Genomic DNA, 21,416 nt, shown 5'->3' with positions numbered 1-21,416 from the left:
TTTCAGATGATGTAACCAAATAAGTAGAAAAAAGATTTCATTTCCATTGGCATTTTAAAGCAAATGTGATATGGTAAATAATGTAATGATTAACTCTATGTGTATATAAAGTTATTTAGATTAAGAATGGGAAATATTCTGTTCACAGTAACAAAACATATGTGAGAGAAAGTTGCTCAGTCGTGTCCGACTCTATGCGACCCCATAGACTATACGGTCCATGGAATTCTCCAGGCCAGAACACTGAAGTGGGTAGCCTTTCTCTTCTCCAGGAGATCTTCCCAACCCAGGAATCGAACCCAGGTCTCCTGCATTGCACGTGGATTCTTTACCAGCTGAGCCACAAGGGAAGCTCAAGAATACTGGAGTGGATAGCCTATCCCTTCTCCAGCAGATCTTCCTGACCCAAGATTACAACCGGGGTCTCCTGCATTGCAGGCAGATTCTTTACCAACTGAGCTATCAGGGAAACCCTAAACAAAACATACATACTTACTAGTAAATACAATAGTAAATACAAAGGATCTATATGAAAAGTAGAAGATGAAACAATTAGTGTACATAAAATATGAGTGAACTAAGTTCTGAAAGAAGAACCTTTATATTACAAAATGTTTAGAGTTTTTCTATTCACTGTGTATATGTTTTGCTATTTTAGTAAGATTTCTCTTTTGGTGGGTTTTAATATGATTTTCAAGCTCATATGAAAGAATGCATGTTTGAGAAATAGTATTTGAAAAACTATTAATACTTGAAAATAAGAATTATATGGTGTGGTGTAATTGCTTTAAAGGTGTTTTTTGTTTGTTTTATATCTGCCTAAAAGATGCAGTAAATAAAATATGTGGAAGTTACCTAGGAGCAAAATTATAGTTAATTTTTCAATTCAGTTGATAAGGATCATTTTTAATATATTGTGTTAGAATAATCTACCCTCCCATTGAAAGTTAGATCCTACCTCCCACTCTTAGCTGTATTAATTTCCTTGGATCAGCTAAATACATGCCTATCAAATAGAGATGATGAAATATAATCATGTAAAAATTGAAAGGATTGGACTGGACAAATTATGGTGCTTTTATATAATCTCAGGAAACTTTACATTGTGAAACTTACCTATAACAAAATCCGGTCTTATTGAGCTATCTCACTGAATAAATATATTTTCTGAAATCCTAATAAAATTAGCTCATTTTATTAAAATCCCAAACTCCTATGACAGAAAATTAATTATAGAATCATGGCTCTTTTTCTTTGTCAAACAAAAAGCACTCGTCCTTCCCGCTAAAATGTTCTCATTCCTTCATTTGTCCATGCCATTCCCTTTCTCTGTATTTTGAAACCTGAAAGTAGTGTCAGCCACTTAGTCATGTCTGATTCTTTGCGACCCCATGAACTGAACCCTGCCAGGCTTCTTTGTCCGTGGGATCCTCCAGGCAAGAATACTGGAGTGGATTGCCATTCCCTTCTCCAGAGGATTTTTCCCCACCCAGGGATCAAACCCAGGTCTCCTGCACTGCAGGCAGATTCTTTACCATATGAGCTACAGGGAAGTTCCACAAAGGAAAGATCCAGAAATGAAACCTGAAAGGCCCAGGTCATTTAACTTTAACATAAAAATGAATAGATTTTATTTTCAAGAGAAATTTTATGTTCATGGTAAAACTGAACAGAAGGTATAGAAATTTCCCTTTTACCTTCACCTGGGTGAAACCTTCTGCACTGTTATTATCCCACCCAAGATATGTTTGCTACAATTGATGAACTTATATTGACATATCATTATCAGCCAAAGTCCGTATTTTACTTTAGGGTTCACTCTTGCTTTTGTACAGTCTATGAATTTGGACAAATGTAAAATTACATGTATCTAGCATTATAACTTTTCATACTGTTTATGGTATTCTCAAGACAAGAATGCTCAAGTGGTTTGCCATTCCCTTCTCTAGTGGACCATGTTTTGTCAGAACTCTCCACCACGACCTGCCTGTCTTGGGTGGCCCTACATGTTATGGCTCATAGTTTCATTGAGTTAGACAAGGATGTGATCCATGTGATCACTTTGGTTAGTTTTCTGTGATATTTTTAGAGTCTTCAATGTTTACATTTTTCAGTGTGTTAAGTAGTTGGAATCATACAGTATTTAGTCTTTTCAAATTGGCCTCTTTCATTTAATAATTTAAGATTCTTCCATGATTTTCATGGTTGATAGTTCATTTCTTTTTATCACTGCATAATATCACAACATCTGGACCACAGTTTATCTGTTCACCTACTGAAGGACATCTTGGTTGCTTCCAAGTTTTAGCAATTATGAATAAAGCTACCATACCCTCCATGTGCAAATTTTTGTGTGGCTGTAAGTTTTCAACTCATTTGGGTAAATACCATAGAACACAATTGTTAGATTATATGCTTAGTTTTATAAGAAACCACCAAACTGTCTTCCAAAGTACCTGTACCATTTTTCATTCCCACCAGCAATAGTTGATATTTGTTCATTTTGTTTTTCACTGAAGTCTTTTCTGATTGTTTTTGCAAGGTATTTTCCTTCCTTTCTTTCTGTTTATACAGCACTCTATATCCTCATTCTGACATCTATCATATTCTTTCTTGCTTTGTGTGAAGCCCTTGGGACATGAAATAGATATGTCTCCTGTACCTTATATTACTTCACTTGACACCTTGAAAATTAAGAGCCCTATTATTTGTTGAATGAATAAGGTAATTTTAAATTTTGTCATATGAGACTGTCAAATGGAGCATTTTGTTTTGCAAATAATTTTATTCTAGGCTTGGATCACATGATTCTCACTAGTTCCACTTGTTATCTATTTTTCAGTTGTTTCTGAGCAATTATTTTGTGGGTTAAATACATGCTTGACTCATATTGAAGGAAATTGCATTTAAAGTTATTGATTTTTTTGCCCCAACTTTTCTACTGGAAGAAACAAAACCTTGCTGCAATAAGTACTGAGCCTTAAAAAAAAAACAATATCTAGTGTTCTTGCCTGGAGAATCCCATGGACGGGGGAGCCTGGAGGGCTGCCGTCTATGGGGTCGCACAGAGTCGGACACGACTGAAGTGACTTAGCAGCAGTAGCAGTAATGATGTTAGCATATATTCTTAAGACTTTATTTTCAACAAGAGTTTAGGTAACAGCTGAAAGGTCACAAAGATGGTTTTATACAGTAAATAAACAATGGCATTGTTTTACAAAGAAAATAAAATATCCCAAACTTGTGTATAGACTTTTTCATCTAAAAACTTGCTTGCTGTGTTTAATTTTGGTGCTTGGGAAATTGTGTTCTTCTATTTCTTAGATTTTGGAATTTAAAGGGAAATACACCTAGTTTATGTGTCAGGGACTTATATGAATGTATACTTTTCATTCATATTCTGGCATTGTATTACTTTTGCAATTTTTGCATTTGACTCCTAGACTCAGTATTTGTTGGATGGTAATTATTTGTTGAAATTTGGCATTTATTCTGTTTATTTGGTGAATTTGGGAAGTTTTATTTATCATATTTGTTTATAACATTTACCTCTTCATCTTTGATATTTATAATGAAACTGTAAATTTATCATTAGAATATGTTGAAGTTATTTTGGAAAATAGTGGGCTGGATTATGGTTAAACAGTGAAAAATGTGTCCTTTGAGGCACAATTCACTGTTTTCATATTATATATCACAACATAAAGTCATGGAACAAACTTCTAAAGCCAAAGAACATTAACATTGCCATTTTATATTGTTATTAACATGTTTTTGAAGCAAAATAGTCCAAATATTATAATTCATTAGTTTTTAAAAGTAACATAAGTGTCTAACCTAAATTTTTTTTTATTTTAGATGAACTCACAAATTCATCAGAAACTAGATTGTCTTTAGAAGACCTCTTCAGGAAAGACTTTGTGCTTCATGATCCAGAGGCTCGGTGGATCAATGGTATGTATGTATGTTCTTATACATCATGTTTATTTCATGTTCTATATGGTGAAAATTAAATAATGGGATTTGTATTAATATTTTAATTGACATTATTCTTCAATGATTTTGTATACCATTTAATCAGAAATGTACACCTTGGCTCTTATGAATAAAAACCTTTTCTTAAGTCTTCAATAAAATCATCCCCCAAACATTACATTGACTGCTCTGTATCTGCTTTTCCCTCATAATCATTAATTATGTGACTTGAAACACATATTATATCTCTAGCATTTCTCTAGGTAATTCTCATTGGTGTAGAAGTATAGATATGGGGAGTCTATATGTAAGTGCTTTAAATTTGACAATCAAGTTAATTTTCTTTTCTCTGTAGTTTTTCTTTTTTAAGTTTAAATGCCACAAACTAAGGAGACTCTAACAAAGCTGAAATGACAGAAAGAGCATGGGAATATATTGCATTTTGCCTTTTTCTGGCTTGGCTAAGAAACCGCCTCAGCTTTCTCTAGGTTATTCCTTATTTTGTTATTTTCAAAAAGTTTTAAAAAACATTTAGATTTTAAATTAATTAATTAACTCATATCACTTAGTGGCTCCAGGGACTTCAGTTTGTCTTTATGGGAGTTTGTGGGGGGAGTTACTGTGTAATCCAGTCATAAGAAATGTGTTGGTGAAAAGTAAATCAGGGGATTCCCTGGTGGTCCAGTGGTAATGACCCCATGTTTCCACTGAAGGTTGCAGAGGCTCTATCCCTGCTTGGGGAACTAAGATCTCACACGCAGCATGATACAGCCAAAAATAAATAAAGAACTAAAAATTGTCTTTTAGAAAAGAAAGAAGGAAATCAAATTTCCATTCCTTGAGTTGTACAATTTGCCTAACCATAGTAATCACTGTGGTTGTTTTTGTTTTGTAGTCTCTAAGTAAAGTAGGACTCTTTTGTGACTCCGTGGGTGGTAGCCCTTCCAGGCTTCTCTGTCCATGGGATTTCCCAGACAAGAATCCTGGAGTGGGTTGTCATTTCTTCCTTTGGGGGATCTTCATGACCCAGGGATTAAACCCATGTCCTGTGTCTCCTGCATTGGCAGGTGGATTCTTTACCACTAGGGACACCTGGGAAGCCCCATCACTGTGGCTTGATAGCTGTTAATCTTTGCCCTTCACTTTGTTTAGACATAATATGTATATATTTTTGCTTTATCTTCAAGGCCTAGATTATTTCAAAGCATAGAGCTTTGCCTTTTTATCTAATAAGTACTGTCTCACAGTCCATCCTTTCTTCTCTAATATCCTAATTAAGTACTTTTATGTCTGCAAATTAAGTGTTAATTTATGGAAGCTATAAAAATAATGTAATTTAATTCACTAGGGCAGGGGCCAAATCATACTTGTTTATCTATCATAGATACAGTTTTTGGAGATTAGCAAGCACTTAAGGTAATTTTTTTTCTTTGAATAAATAAATGAAAGCATTTAATTGAATTTCAGTTTTATTTTTCTATAAACTCGAGTTTCAGTTGAAATTGGTTGCAAGATAAATATCATGCTGATGATATTACAAATAGAGAAAATATGATAGCAATTTTATTAATCTATTTTTGTGTATTTTCATTCTGAATTCTTCATAAACTTTAGTCTTGCCATATTGTTGCCTTTGCATTATGATTATTTCAGATATACAAAACTGTGATTTATTTCAGATGAGTACTATTACTAAATGTTAAGAAGGGATATAATTTTCTAGTATTATTCTAAGTGGATCTCTCACAAACTGTTCTCCTGATGTGCTAATGTAATTTTGCAAGTCATCTTTTTACTTGCTAGCCAGTATTTTCTATTGAAGGAGATGATCAAAAAAAATGTGAGTCATTAAATTTGAAATGCTGAATAATATTCTGTTTTCTTCACCATGATTTTTTAAAATTTTATTTTATTTTTAAACTTTACATAATTGTATTAGTTTTGCCAAATATCAAAATGAATCCGCCACAGGCATACATGTGTTCCCCATCCTGAACCCTCCTCCCTCCTCCCTTTTCTTCACCATGATTTTGATCAAACTGTTAGAAATTTGTGTAGTCTTTTACTTTGGAAAGCAAGAAAAATCATGGGTCTCATCTCCCTTCTCAGGTTAGATTGGGCTATTTTAAAAGTCATTTACTCCTGTGTGTACCTGCACTTCAGTATCGAAGTACCAAAGGACTGGAGGGATGTGTAAGCAGTGAACCGCGTGCTAAATTAGGCCATATTTCAATATCTAGGGCACACATTCTACTCTAATGCTTTACAAGGTATCACAATAGTGTTATTTGGAGCAAGTCATTTTAATCACTTTTTCATAATTTCTTTACCAATCATTGGTAAACTTGATTTTGAGACTATATCCTTGGATAAAGCTGCAATGTTATTATTGTAGTCTAAGTAAAACCTAAAATCAATAATACTTATAAAAGAATTTGACATAAAACAACCCTTTAAACAGGATTAAACAAAATCTAAGCTCTTAGAGGCATGCCGTCTTCATAAATCCTACTGAAGGAATTGATTCACTGTCAGGAGATTGTGTGTGCTGGGTTGCTTTTTGAGCAGGGGAATAGATTTATTTATTTATTTATTTATTATTTATTTATTTATTATTATTATGTCTTCATTTATTCCTGTTATGCAATCCAGATCACCTTTCTGGCAATCACTAGATACTTGGCCTATTTATGTATTCCTCACAAAGCCAGAAAATACAATGGTAACTATGAGTACAATGTGTAACCCTGGCTTCATTGTCACAGATTATGTCTGGATGTAAAATGTGAGCTTCTTTTTGCTAATAATGTTTCACCAGGATTCCAAAGTATATAAGTGGATTATATAGAGTCTAACCTATGCTCATTTGGAAGGAGTCTAACCTATGCTCATTTGCAAACTTTAGTTAATTGTTATTACATATATTACATAATATATATGTAATTATATTACATATATATTATATACATATATATTATATATACATATATATATAATTACATATATATGTAATTATTTAATACATTGCTAGTGAAGGAGACTGAAGGCTTATAGATGACCCTGATATGTGTAGGCTGAAGTGCAGTAATGTCATTCATTATGCTCCTTCACCATTAATATGTATTTGAATGTCAATGCAGCCTTGGATGGGTGCTCATGCTCCTGGTTAGCAGAACATCTGCCTTCCCCTATACCTACTCAGATATCTGAAATCTCCGTTTTTATAGTGTCTTCTTCCTAGTTATGTCACCTTGAGTCCTGGACATCTATCTTCTTTAATGTTATTCATCTCCCACATACATTTGAGGATCAATCCATCATCAAAGAAAAATCTAATATTGAGTGGTTTCTATGCTAGGCTTTGTGCTGGATATTTATGAATGTATTTCATACATAGCATGTAAGTTATAATGGTGAACTCCAGAAAACTAAGGCTAAAGCAAAAAATTTATCCAAAACACAGCTGATAAGAGTTGGAGCCTTCTTTAAATCAATATGTTCAAAGTATAAAGCCTATCTTCTTTCACTGTTTCACTGAGGTGCCATTCCCAATTTTTAACACATACAGTAATTACCTCCTTGATAGCCTCATGGTTACAGATGTCAGTGTGACTAATCCTTCATGTTGAATATTGCAATCATGTCATTTCCCAGGTGTATCCATATAATGGTAACTCATGTGGTCACTAAAAGAAAAATGTATAAGCATATTTATTGATGTGTATGGTAGAAGGAGAAGAGGGCAACAGAAGATGAGATGGTTGGATGGTATCACAAATGCAATGGACATGAACTTGGGCAAACTCCAGGAGATGGTGAGGGACAGGGAATCTTGGCATGCTACAGACCATGGGGTCACAAAGAATCAGATATGACTTGGTGACTAAAAACAGCACGGTATAAAAAGTGAACAAAGATGTCTTTAAAACAGAGTGAATAGTATATGGTTCACACTGTCTCTCCTGTATACCAGTGAAAGTTTACAAATGCCTGGATTTTGACCTGATTTTTTTTTCTTTTTGCATATTCATTTTTTCTAAATTTTATTTAATGAATGTATACATTTATGTGATTTTATAACTAGTTTTTATTTTTTAAATTTTTAATTCAGTTTTTATTTTACAAGTGAATTTTTATTTGCAAGTGGATTTGCAAGTAAAGTTGTGTTTGTCTTAAGTGTACAGCAAAGGAATTTAGTTATGCATATACATATATCCATTCTTTTTTAGATTCTTTTCCTATATAGGTTATTATAGAATATTGACTAGAGTTCCCTGTGTATAGTAGGTCATTGTTGATTACCTGTTTTATATATAGAGGCATGTATATGTTAATCACAGACTGCTTCATAAATAAGAAGTTTCATGGGTCTCTAGACCTCCAGCAGTCTCCTGGCAAATATAACGTTGTAAGGCTCAGCTAAAAATTGTAAAGTTATTTCTCAAAAAAATCAGAGGGACCCCTTTGCCAGTTGAATAAATTTCAAAGTCTTCCCAGTGTATTCCAGGCCTCTCAGAACCAAGCTTGGCCTCTTTCCTACTCCTCTACTGTACATTATGTTTTAGAGATATTGAACTACTTGATATTTTTCATAGGTCTCAAAAGCTCTTTTGACTTGGTACTTTTGTCCACACGGTCTTCTGTACCTGGAATCCCTTCCCCAGTCAGACAGCCTACATTTTTATCCCACTTGAAATCTGATTTCCAGGTGCAAAGACAGTGACTATTCCTTTTCCTGCCATCATAAGGGACATTATCTTCCTGTAAACCCCAGAGGCTGATTCTCTCATATAGAAATTTCTGCCTTGATTATAACATATTTTAACCTACTCTAAGACAGTGCTTCTAAAACTATTATGAAAGACCACTATCTTAAAATTTAATAATTTGTTTTTATTTCCTATTTGGTATGAATCTATATTTTTGAAAAATACAATAAAAAATGAATTACTAGAAAATAAAGTGATAAATAGGCATTTCATATACAGTCTCCAAATTTATCTTCTTATAATCAACCATTCAAAAATTACATTGCAAAAATATAATACATACCACAATAAAAATGGACTCCAAAAAAAGAAATTTCATATCATGCTTTGTTTGAGAGAGGATATACAGGCAACTCATAGAAAGGATTGTTACTGGTAATTTTTGTAATTCCTAAGTCAGAATTAAACAAACAGTGAGAGAAATAGTGGTTATTCACTTTACATGCCAATTCTCAGATTTTGAACAAAAACTAGTATGTCAACAATATTCAGAGGTTTTAATGTAGGAAATGAACTAGCTTCCTTCTTGTTAACTAATCTAGGTTAGATTGACAACACTAATCTCAGGGGATGCTGTGTATCTAGAATATCTCTATTTTTTTTTTTAAATAACATTATTGGTGAGAAGAAATCAGTCTCTAAAATAAGGATGATGGCAATGGAAGTAGAGATCTTATAGCAATTTTAACAATTTTGGGATATTGACTTTAAAGTTTTATACAAAAGGAATCAAATGATACTATATTTTTAAACTCTATCTTCAACTCTTTACCACTAGCTAATGTCAAAATTTATTCTGTAGGTTATAAATCATTTATCCATCAAAAACAGATTTTGGATTTTAAGTACATCTGGGGTATAGTGAAAAGACTACAGTTAAGTCCATAACACATGCTGGGGGTCAGGAGACCCATGAAATTTTTCATGGGAGAAAGCCAAGCTTCTGCTCAGGTATTAATAAATTAGTTCATTTATCATGCATTTGGATCTTGCAATACTGTCAAATTGCTACCAAAGCATCTAAATGCTTATCTTCAGTTAAGCTTACCCCATTGTGGACCAGTGGTCAACAAATTGCAGTTGGGTGAAGTCTAGCAATGTCACTCTAAGAGCAGCTCAGTTCTAAGAGACAATAAACCCTGAGAAATAGGACTTGTGTCACATTGATGTAAAAGTCAACCCATCAATTAGCACATTGCTGGGATCCAACTAGGATTCAAAATAGTTCACTTAGCACAGTGAGATACATTTCCTGGTATATGAAGGTGGGCCCCTTTGGCCCACAATCAGTATATGTTTCTTTATGGTTCTCTTTCTTATGGTGCGCATAGATTTTTTTTTTTTAATCTATACAAAGTTGTCTTTGCCAATATCCATCCCATATATGAGATTTTACGGTGTTTTTTTTTTTTTTTTAATGGCTAGCTGGGATGAGTGATCATGTGTGAGGCTCTGGATATAACTGTGATTTTATTGGACTAATTGTTGGAGCCAGCTGAACTTATCTATCACATGATACTCAAACCTGTTATCTTCAAAATGTGTCGAAGTATGACATATTGAAAATAGGAAAAAGTCCTTAAAAGGAGATTAACCAGATAAAAGAAGATGAAAAAAAATTCAGCTATTTTAAAAAGCTTTCCAAAGCTTGGTTTCTTCATCAATATTTAGGATAATATTTCCTATAGGTAAGAGCACAATGAAAACAAGCTATAGTTTATAAAACACAAAGATAAAAGGTAAATGCAAAAAAATAAGAACACACATATGAAAAGCAAAAATCTGGAACCTAATAAATCTTCAAATAGTAGAGATCCTGACGACAGCTTTTAGAGATGCTCTGGGTAATTAATAATTCTTTAAAATACCTCCAGCAGGCTTATGCTGATAAATTATATTCAAGATTTTTAATATAAAGTAAAAAGCCATTCTTGTAATCTTCATGAAAAATAAAACAAATTGCTGAAATAGTACCAATAATATTTACAGTAATAAGGGAACTCATACTTAGGGAAATCAGACAAAATAATCAGATTTGTTTCTTTGCTTGTTTGGCATTGTTTTAGCATGCAAGGATTTTTGTCCCTCAGTTCAATTTTATTGTGTTGCAGAAAATGGATTTATTTGTGTGCAGGGAGCTAGTTTCACTTCTGACAGCATTGTGACTCCCAGCCCTGAGTCAAAATTTTAACTCTTTCAAAATTTTAACTCTTTCAACTTATTTTTAATTTTTCTCTCTTTTTCTTTTTTTTATATATAACCATCAGCAAAGCTGATATTTTTAAAAGTTAGAGTTGAATTTGTGACTATGAGTTTTTGAGAGTAATTTATATTTTTATTGAAACATAATTTAATTAGTTTATCATGCCTGATATATTTTAAAGTAAGGATGTCAAAGTATCTTGCTATCAAGAGTAGATCACTTCCTGCCAAAATTAAAGTGTGCATGATAATATGTCATTAAAGCATATTTACTTTTATGCATACTGCCAAAAATGTTCTCTTTATTACTATGGGATTTATATGCTCCACATGCTTTCATGAACATTTAAATTAATCTGTATTAAAAACATTAGAAATCAAAAATAAAATTAAAATATTTACTATAAAAATCAAACTGTGGTAATTTTACATACCGGTTGAAAGTATTCCTACTTTTGTTTGAAATTAAAATATAGTTTTTTAAGAAAATATTTTAAAGATTCCAGCTTATGTTAAAGTGATAATATTTATACTAAATGATTTACCCATAAAATCCAGTGTTAACATTTCAGGGGGAAAATATTAGGAAAATAAAATTCCTATGTTTAAATAACACATGGTTTACTTAAGAGTATTTAAAGGGAGTTGAAAATATAAACTGAACTTTAGATTTTGAGAACTAAACTTTCATGTTACATCCTACTTTTTATAGTAGAAAAGTATATTTTGATTTTTTAAAGGGAACAAAAAAGTCTGTGTGAGTGGTAAGAAACATTTATGCTTATATTCATCAAGCATTATTGAATTCCAAAACTACATGCCCTGCACAGTTCTGTATATTCCAGGTGGAACCTGTTGACATTTAGAAGGTTTGCAATAAAACAGATTGTGTACTTACAGTGCATTCCACATAATCATGGTTGGTCTTGGCTTTTTGGCCCAGGAACTGGGTTTCTCAGCACAAATGTAGATTAATATACACTTTGACATCTATTTTTCCCTCAATTTATCCATCTATCCTTTTATCCATTCAAGATATATTTACTGAGAATAGACAAAAATTCTTCTAGATATAGGATGTAAAAATCAATAAACACAGTTTTTTTTGGTCAGGGAAATTATGAATGCATTCCCCATTTTTACAGTATCTATTCTGATATAGAATGTGAAGAAGTAAAATTAGTAATCAAAATACTGTGATTGGAGTAGAAAGTAGAGATAATTGGCGAGTTGCCAGAAATGTTCCGTTCGGACTATGATGAGGTTTGGTTAACATTCTTTTCCCCAGAATCCAAACCACATCTCCATTTTCCACACTTCTGTCCCTGATATGATACAGGAACTCCAGCACATTTTGGTTTTTGAACTCTTTTATTCTCTTTGCCTCTCCTTTACTTGATACAGTTTCCTCTTATATGTGATAGTAGTTATGGCTAATATATACATGAACCACTGACATGTTTAAAAGAAATAAAATATAATTATGGTACCCAGGGAATTCAGAAACTAGATGAAGATAACATGCCTGAAATAATCAGACAACAATTTGATGATAAACTCTTGGGTCATTACTGAGGGGAAAAAAAAAAGAACTGTAAAAGATCAATTTGAGTTAAGAATAACTAGAGTCATTATGGAAAAGGTGAAGTTCAGTCTTAGTGTAGAGGTCAGATGAGCCCAAGACTAGAAAGAGGATGTCCCTGGAACAACAAGGAAGTATTATGACAGGGTCATAGGAATTGGCATAGTGTGTAAACTATCTGTAATGTCCGATGCCTGTGTGTGTGTTTAAAATTAATGGTGAAAAAAGGCAATCAACTCAGATTGGTGTGTATTTAGAATATTAATACTATCATTTTACTATACCTGTTATACTTTGATCTACTTTAGCAGAATCATATTATTAAATTATGATTTTAAAACAGAAGAATTTGAAGTTACTCAGATCATTACCAGCTACATCATTTTCCTTGGAACTAGAATAGGAGTCTCACCTAATGTGTTTATGATACATTCCTGTTTACATTTACTCTTCCACTTTTTTAAGATGTTTCAACATGCCTTAGATATTTGTGTTTCTTTGAAAAACTTTGTTTGGAGGCAGAGTGGGCATTAATTTTGTGTTATACATGAGTAAGTTGAGCCACTGTTTTTTTCTTCACGTCTCCCCAATTCAAAATCAGCACTTAAGTCTGGCCAGAACCCAGGTTTTCCATGTTCAATGTTGGGCAGAATACATCACCGTAGAGAAAATGTCTTCAGTGAACTACTTTTGTATTTTCCTTAAACTAATTTTTAATACTGTTTATAAACTATCAAAAACACATATCTGGCTTAAGGAGACACATATTAAGAGGAAGATTAGTAATAATAAGGGAAGATTTCTTTTGACTCATATCTGACAGTTTGAATTTGAACAGAATTTTTAGGTGATTTTGAGAAAGCATAATCATTTTTGTATCATCAATTGTAACTGTAAAAAAAAAAAAAAAGTCTTGCAAAAAAAGTAAAATAGTGACATTTACACATAAAGCTTTTAATGCAACTTGCTTTGCCTGAGTCATGTTTTGTGCTTGTGTGTATGGAGCGGGGCAGGGGGGTGTGCATTTCTTTCTAAGGCCAGTTTTACTTAATCGTGTTAGTCATGTAGTCAGAGGGGATGGGCCATTGAGACCTTTGGGTAACACACAATCAACTATTCTGCTATGTTATATTGGATAAACAAGTATTAAACACACAGGTACATTTCAGAAAGTCTTTAGTTAGAAGAATTGCTTGAGATAATTTTGTTTAACAGTAAAAGGCTAAGATTCTCTATAGTAATTCATTTCAAGCATGAGCATTTAGTCAACTGAAATGTTCCATCCTGTTCACAGTGGCTTGGTTTCACGTCTGCTCAAAGAGGCACATACAATAGTATATCTAGCATTTTACTTCTATTTCTTTTCAATATTTATCTTTTATTTTTGGTAAATATTAAATACTATTTTTATATAGTCCTGTAGGGCTGCAAAAAGTTTGTAATATATTCTTTCATTAATTTATTTTTAATGTCCATAATATGTTATTTTGAGATTTATCTAATAGGAGCTAGTAACCATGCTTGCATTTTTAACTTATCATACATGATATTTATAGTTCTCTAATTTAAGTGAAGATACATTCATTTTATAAATCAACAAACTGAAGTTTCAAGCAAATGTGGCTTTATCAGGTCCACACAGCTAAAAGGAGGCAGATTCAAGCTTTGAGGTAATATATCGTACTATCAATTTCAGGCAACAATGAGCATAATAACTATAAACAAATTAAAGTTTTAGAAATATAATATTAAGAAAAGATATAACACGTATAGAAAATAGTTTTTAGATGTAAGATTAAGCATAAACTATATAATTAATGTTGGAAAAGTGAAACTTCTCTAATCAATTTATACAAGAACTCTGAAATAAGATGTGCACAGAATTTAATGTGGGATTTAAAATTTAATGTGGCTAGAAAACAGAGTATTACACTGGGATTCAGGAGCCTGGCTCAGTAGCTGAATATTCCCCTTGGGAAGACCTCATCACCATTGCTGTGCTGGACCTCAGGTTCTTCTTGATCAGTGGGTTTGATTGAATAACACAGTCAATTAGATATCAATGAGATGGCACCAGTTTTCTCACTTGGGATTACCCAAGTCTGCATGTGGTTGCACAATTGGCCTTAAAGTAATTGGCAATGTGACTACAATGCATACTTCTGAACTTCCTATTATCTAGTTTAAATGGAAGTTTTATTATTATTATCAGCAGTAGTATTAGACAAATTTTAAAATTCTCTGTTATCACTTTCAAAACTTGATTCTACTCCATATCAGTTTCTAAGAGACTTACCAAATGACACCAGTTAATCTGATAATGCAGTTTACCTTGTCTTGTAAGATGCCAAGATTTTAATCATCAATAATGATAATAGCTTAATGACCTATGCATTTATTTATGAGTTAAAATATTAGTTGTGTCTTGTTTCAAATGAACATTGAGAATTAGGGGCAGTGAAGAAGGTCTGAGAAGGGGATATTCTGATCATGCCATTTATTATACAATTTTTATAATTTAACTTTTTCTGTTATACATAAAAGTGAAAAAAAAATAGTGTAATCAGCCTCTAAGTAATTATGATCAACTTGTGAATGATTACCAACATGCTATGGTAATTATTCAGCCAAGGATACAAATATGAGTGTGAAATACAAAAGACTGGAAAAATGAAAGGAATAAATCTAAATGAAGCAAAAAAGGAGAGTTGTTGTTGGTGATGTGCTAGAGGGGAGGATTGCATGCTGATCTGGAATGCTGATCTTTTATGATCTGGAATGCTGATGGATTCATGATCTGGAATGATCTGCATGCTGATTCCATGGTTCCTGTGCTAATTCTGAATGATATAACATACCTTTAAAAAAAAAAAAAAAACATATATATATATATATATTTATTTATTTATTTATTTTGGATTGTGCTGGGTCTTCATTGCTGCACAGGCTTTTCTCTAGTTGTGGAGACCAAGAGCTACTCTCCAATTGTGGTATGTGGGCCTCTCTTGTTGTAGACCTTGGGCTCTAGAGTGCATGGGCTTCAGAAATTGTGGCACGTGGGGTCATTAGTTGCAGCTCCTGGGCTCTAGAGCACAGGGTCATAGTTATGGCACATGGACTTATTTGCTCCCCAGCATGTGGGATCTACCAAGATCAAGGATCCAACACATGTCTCCTATGGGTTAGATCTCCAGGTAGATTCTTTATCACTGAGCCACCAGGGAAATGGATACATTTATCTTTAAGGGTAAAGGCAAGGAGTTTAAACCAGAATTATGAGTGTGAATTCTTGCAATATGATTGAAAAAATCAGACCTCAAGAAACAAGAAATTGGAGGTGCTATCAGAACCATCATTGGATGCAAAAGGCAATCCTGTTAGTAAGGGGTTTGATTTTTCATGCAGATTTCAGAGTTAACAAAAATGAAAGCCTGTGGGGATGGATGTCTGCTCAACTGAAATATGTTACATGTAACAAGCATAGTCTTCCATCTTTTGATGAGGCTAGTTTAGGTAAAGAGTAGTGATTTCTCCACTGGGCCCCGGTGCCCGGAAACGCAACGGCCCGCACGGCGCGAGGCCGCGGCGCCCCCTGGCGGCCGGCGAACCCCTAACCTCAGCGAGTGCCGGCGATAGGACTCCTCCAAGTGGATCGCACAGAGAAGGCAATGGCACCCCACTCCAGTACTCTTGCCTGGAAAATCCCATGGATGGAGGAGCCTGGTAGGCTGCAGTCCATGGGGTTGCTAAGAGTCGGACACGACTGAGCGACTTCACTTTCACTTTATTAATGTTACAGAGAGGTTGTGTGATCATGTGATAAGGATGCCTTAGTAGGATTCATATAATTGATAGAAAATTGTAAAAGATCTCTGAGTGTAACTTTAGTTCTGAGACTTCATAATTTTTTTTTTCTCCATGTCAACATAAAGTCATGGTATAAACCACTGTTTTAACAGTTCTTTGGTTTAGGAAACCGGTTGGTACTTTGGCCTAAAACCTTAAGGAATTGTGTCAGCTTTCACAGAAATTCCTTTGCTTCTTGTTCCCATACCAGAAACCTCCAGTATATGACATAACAGTGTTTTCTCTTTGTTTTGACTGGCCATATGGAATTTCTGAAACATAATTTAAAAGCTGATCTCACTTTGCACTTTCAGTTGATAACACCTTGGCATACTTCTTTGTGCTGTCAATACCTGTGCCAGTTTTAATGAGCTTGAATATTCATTACTAGAGTTGTGTACTCAAACCATTAACCTGTCACTTCTTTGTTCTTCTAAATAGCATCTGAAAGCAGATAGCTTGCAGCTACCTGGTCCCTGGTGATATTCAATTTGTAAGTGAAAAATTACACACATTAATTAGTTCTATGTGTATATGTTTCCCACTTTTTCCTAGGAGTATGAATGTTCACTAGGTTTTCTGTCATTACCAGTTTTGCTAATTGTTTAATTTTTCTTTTGATGAAGCTAGTTTAAGTAAAAAGTAGTGATTTCTCCATTCCTTATTAATGTTACAGAGAGGTTGGGTGATCACATGATAAGGATGCCTTAGTAGGATTCATATAATGGATAGAAAATTGTAAAAGATCTCTGAGTGTAACTTTAGTTCTGAGACTTCATAATTTTTTTCTCCATGTCAACATAAAGTCATGGTATAAACCCATGACAAAATACTTTTTACATAGCCATTCTTGAGTTTTAATTCCACAAAGATGCTACTATATTCAAAAGATTATAAAAAATATAAACTCTCTTAATAAGAAAAGAGAGTAACACCTCTTGTAGCACCAAGTACTGCATAATCTTTTCTGACTGTTGATTTTAGATGACTATGTTGCTCTCTGAGGTCCTCCCAACCATTGAGGTGGAGAAGCAACCTGTCTATATGTCAGGGCAGAATGCTTGACAAAGAAAAGGTTAGGTCTCCAACAATCGGAACTTTACATCTGTCTCTGGTTGAGCTGGTAGGCAAGTCACTCCACTTCTTTAAGCAGCCAAGTCATTACTCACAAGACTGAGAAGATAATTTGTCTTTCACTTCCTCCTAGAGCCACTGTGAGCATCACCTGGGATGTAAGTTCTCTAAAAATGTTAAATCATGTAAAAAGTTCTGTCTCTGTTCTTATTTACAGAGAGTTGATATTCATTTCACTAAATAGTATGGCCTTCGCCAAGTCAACCAATATGCTTGGCATTACTTTTATCAAAGTACCATAGTGAGAATCACAGCATCTAATTATTACTTGGGTGTTGAGTATGTGCCAGGCAATTGGTTGTTTGTAATGTTCGACTTTATTTAATCCTCACAACAATGCTCTGAATAGTGTTTATGATCTCCGCTTCACTACTGAAGAAACCAAACCCAGAGACCTTAGAAACTATCCCAGGCTCCTATAGCTATTAAGTAGCGGACCTGGGGAGAGATTCCTCAGGTTATAGGATGAGGAGAGATTAAGGGTACAAAGTTTCAGTTATGCAAGATGAATACATTCTGAGGATCTAATGTACAGCAATGTGATGACAGTTAACACTATTGTACTGTTTTTCTAGACATCCGCTAAGACACAAAAGAAAATAAAAGAGAAAACGTTAACTGTGAGGTGAAAAGTGAAAGTGAAAGTTGTATCCGACTCTTTGCAACCCCATGGACTATACAGTCCATGGAATTCTCCAGGTCAGAATACTGGAGTGGGTAGCCATTCCCTTCTCCAGGGGATCTTCCCAACCCAGGGATCGAACCCAGGACTCCCACACTGCAGGTGGATTTTTTAACCAGCTGTCACAAGGGAAGCCCAAGAATACTGGAGTGGGTAGCCTATCCCTTCTCCAGTCGATCTTCCCAACCTAGGAATCAAACTGGAGTCTCCTGCATTGCAGGTAGATTCTTTACCAGGTCAGCTACCGGGAAAGCCCTAACTGTGAGGTCATGGGTGTTAATTAGTTTGTTGTGTTGATTAATACATAGTGTATAAGCATATATAAACCAACTCATAGATATGAGTTTGAGCAAGCTCTGGGAGTTAGTGATGGATAGGGAAGCCTGGCATGCTGCAGTCCATGGGCTCACAAAGAGTCAGACATGACTGAGTGACTGAACTGATATATTAACATCAACTTGTACACCTTAAATATATACAATTTGCATTCACCAATCATGCCTCAATAAAGTTGGGAGAAAAAAAATTAATTACTTAAAATTTAGTCAAAAAAACTGCTTAGATAAGAGTACAGAAGAAAAAGATCATGAAACGTCCTACTTTAATTTTGTGTTTGTTGTGCTACTTTAATTTTGTTTTGTTTTGGCCAAATTTGCTAAACGTCCTGCTATCACTTTCCCTATCTGCTTTGAAATCCCAACTCTTGCTATCATATTTGAGGGCACATTTGTCAGTTCTTATTACTTTTAGTTCCTGTTACTCATTGAATGAGCTGAAAAGCCATGGCATGTGCAACTCTTGTGACCCGATGGAGCCTGCCAGGCTCCTTTGTCCAGTGGGATTTCCCAGGTAAGAATACTAGAATGCCATTTCCTCCTCCAAGGGATCTTCCTGACCCATGGATGACCTGCATCTCCTGTGGCTCCTGCATTGGCAGATTCTTTACTGCTGAGCTACCTGGGAAGCACCACCCCCCATCCCCAACCAACTGAGTGACTTAATGTTTATTAAGTTTATTTAAATATAAATAAATATAAATATTAAACATGAATAAACTTGTTTATTTAAACAATAAAGTTCTTATTGTTTAAAGATCCTATAATTCACTGAATGAGCTGAAAAGCCTTGGTTACACACAGCTGGTATTTGCTCTTACCAAATTACCACTTTCTACTCTCCAAAACTTGCCATACCAAAGAAAAGTGCTCAAACCATGGAAAAGGCACACACTGTTGCATGTTCCCCAGTTGAGTTTATGTCCTCAAACCTTTCTTTTCTATAGCAGAAGTAGAAGCTTCAGTTCTGCTTGAAATTCAACCCTGGCTTTCCTAGTCTTCTCTAGTTTTTGAGAAATCCTCCTGGACTAGTTTATGCTCAGCTGTTTGAGACCTTCACTGGTAAAGTCAGTTTCCTCAAGCAGAAATGTTAAATTTTGTCTGTATTTTCAGATTCCAAAAACAATGTCTTGCATGTAGTTATTTTCACAAATGAATTGGTAATTTGGTGCCACACACAGACCCGCATTTTAATTTGAAAACAGACATAATTGTGAGGGTAGGCTTTAAAATGTTTCCTCACAGATTTAGAAGCAATATATATAATAGAGGACATTATTTCTTCTTTCAGCAATTCAAAGGAAGAAAAGCATTCAGTTTATTTAAAGCTTAACAAAGGAACTAAATTATCTTGATGAACTATTATGACCAGTCATAGTGTGGATTTTGATTACTGATGGGCAAACTCCCATATCAAGTTACACACATTTTAAAAAATGAATATTTTTTTCTCCACAATTGGTGAGACAAGTTGTAAAGACTAGACATATTTGTTTCTGTTGGGATCCCTGAAATATTCATTTTTGTCATGGAATTACACTTGAGTCAAAACCAAATATCTCAAACTAGAGGAACTATGCTAGAATTCAGTACATTGTTGGAGGTCTCCTGCATGCCGGCAGGGCAATATATATTGCTGAATTATTCTCATTATTTAGGGCTTCCCAGGTGATTCAGTGGTAAAAGAATCCACTTGCTAATTCAGGAGATGCAGGTTTGATACCTGGGTTGGGAAGATTCCCTGGGGGGGGGAATGGCAATCCACTCCAGTATTCTTGCCTGGGAAACCCCATGGACAGGAGTCATGGGGTCTCAAAAGAGTTTAAAACTACTTAGTGACTAAATGACAGCAGCAGCAGCATTATCTGTAGTTGCACCATAAAAGACAAATACAAATATGGAAACTTCTAAAATATGAATAATTTGGACCCTTAAAGAGAGTAGTTTTGGGCTACTGGGTAGGTTGGTTCCTTAGAGCTGATTCTTTATACCAAGAACTGAAAATGTCTGCAGATCCATGTAATCAGGCAGAAAATAGGTGAGTTGCTCAAAATATACCATATCTTCATGAGCATCTATTGAGTTTTTATGTTCAGAAATTTTTTTTTTTTTTTTTATATTGGGTTTCTATGTATCAAGTTACTGTTTTTTCTTTGATTTTTCAAACTTTTCATTACACTGGCAATTGATCCAGATAGGCAAAACTGGAAGAGGTTTTAGAAAATCGTTCCTTGGTGTACCATAATATTTGAAAGTGAGAGCAGTGTTGAGTTTATTTTAATTCTATGGGGTCCATCTCAGTGCCTGACACCTTTTTGGTGTTCAGTAATCTTTTAGTTAAATTGTGCATTACCTGCCACCATCCACAGTCATCATACCAAGCCCTGTGTTAGACTTAAGTGAATCTTGTGATAACTGTGGGTTTTCTCAAGGTCATAAAAACACAGAGAGTCATAGTCAAAACCAACCCAGTGATTCTTATTTTTGTTGTGTGCTGTGCTCAGTCGCTCAATCCTGTCTGACTCTTTGCAACCCCATGGACTGTAGCCTGCCAGGCTCTTCTGTCCATGGGGATTCTCCATGCAATAATACTAGAGTGTGTTGCCATACCCTCCTCTAGGGGATCTTCCCAACCCAGGGATGGAACCCAGGTCTCCTGCATTGCAGGCAGATTCTTTACCATCTGAGCCACCAGGAAAACTTTATTATAAATCAGTATTAGTTTATAAATTTATATTCCTGTTATAAATCAGAAATTTTTAGTATAAATCAGTGTTACTATATTACTGGCTTTTCTGACCTCTATAGTAATTTTCTGATTGTAGATTTATTGATTTCATGCAATCTAAAAGGTCGGTTTTAAAGGAAGACACAGTGATTGGTAGAGTTTG

At 34.4% G+C, this 21,416-nt stretch overlaps 1 protein-coding gene across 1 annotated transcript in view; it reads left to right on the top strand.

Annotated features, from left to right (window-relative positions):
• The window catches only part of DPP10 (dipeptidyl peptidase like 10), an 800,722-nt gene that overhangs the window by 219,658 nt on the left and 559,648 nt on the right, over nucleotides 1-21,416 (top strand). Inside the window, exon 3 of the mRNA XM_005898074.2 lies at nucleotides 3,859-3,954. Coding sequence (XP_005898136.1) covers nucleotides 3,859-3,954 — 96 coding nt within the window. The remainder of the gene's footprint in view (nucleotides 1-3,858; nucleotides 3,955-21,416) is intronic.

The sequence above is a fragment of the Bos mutus genome, chromosome 2 (genome assembly GCF_027580195.1).
Source record: "Bos mutus isolate GX-2022 chromosome 2, NWIPB_WYAK_1.1, whole genome shotgun sequence".
Taxonomy (NCBI): domain Eukaryota; kingdom Metazoa; phylum Chordata; class Mammalia; order Artiodactyla; family Bovidae; genus Bos; species Bos mutus.
This window is presented reverse-complemented; position numbering and strand designations above follow the sequence as displayed.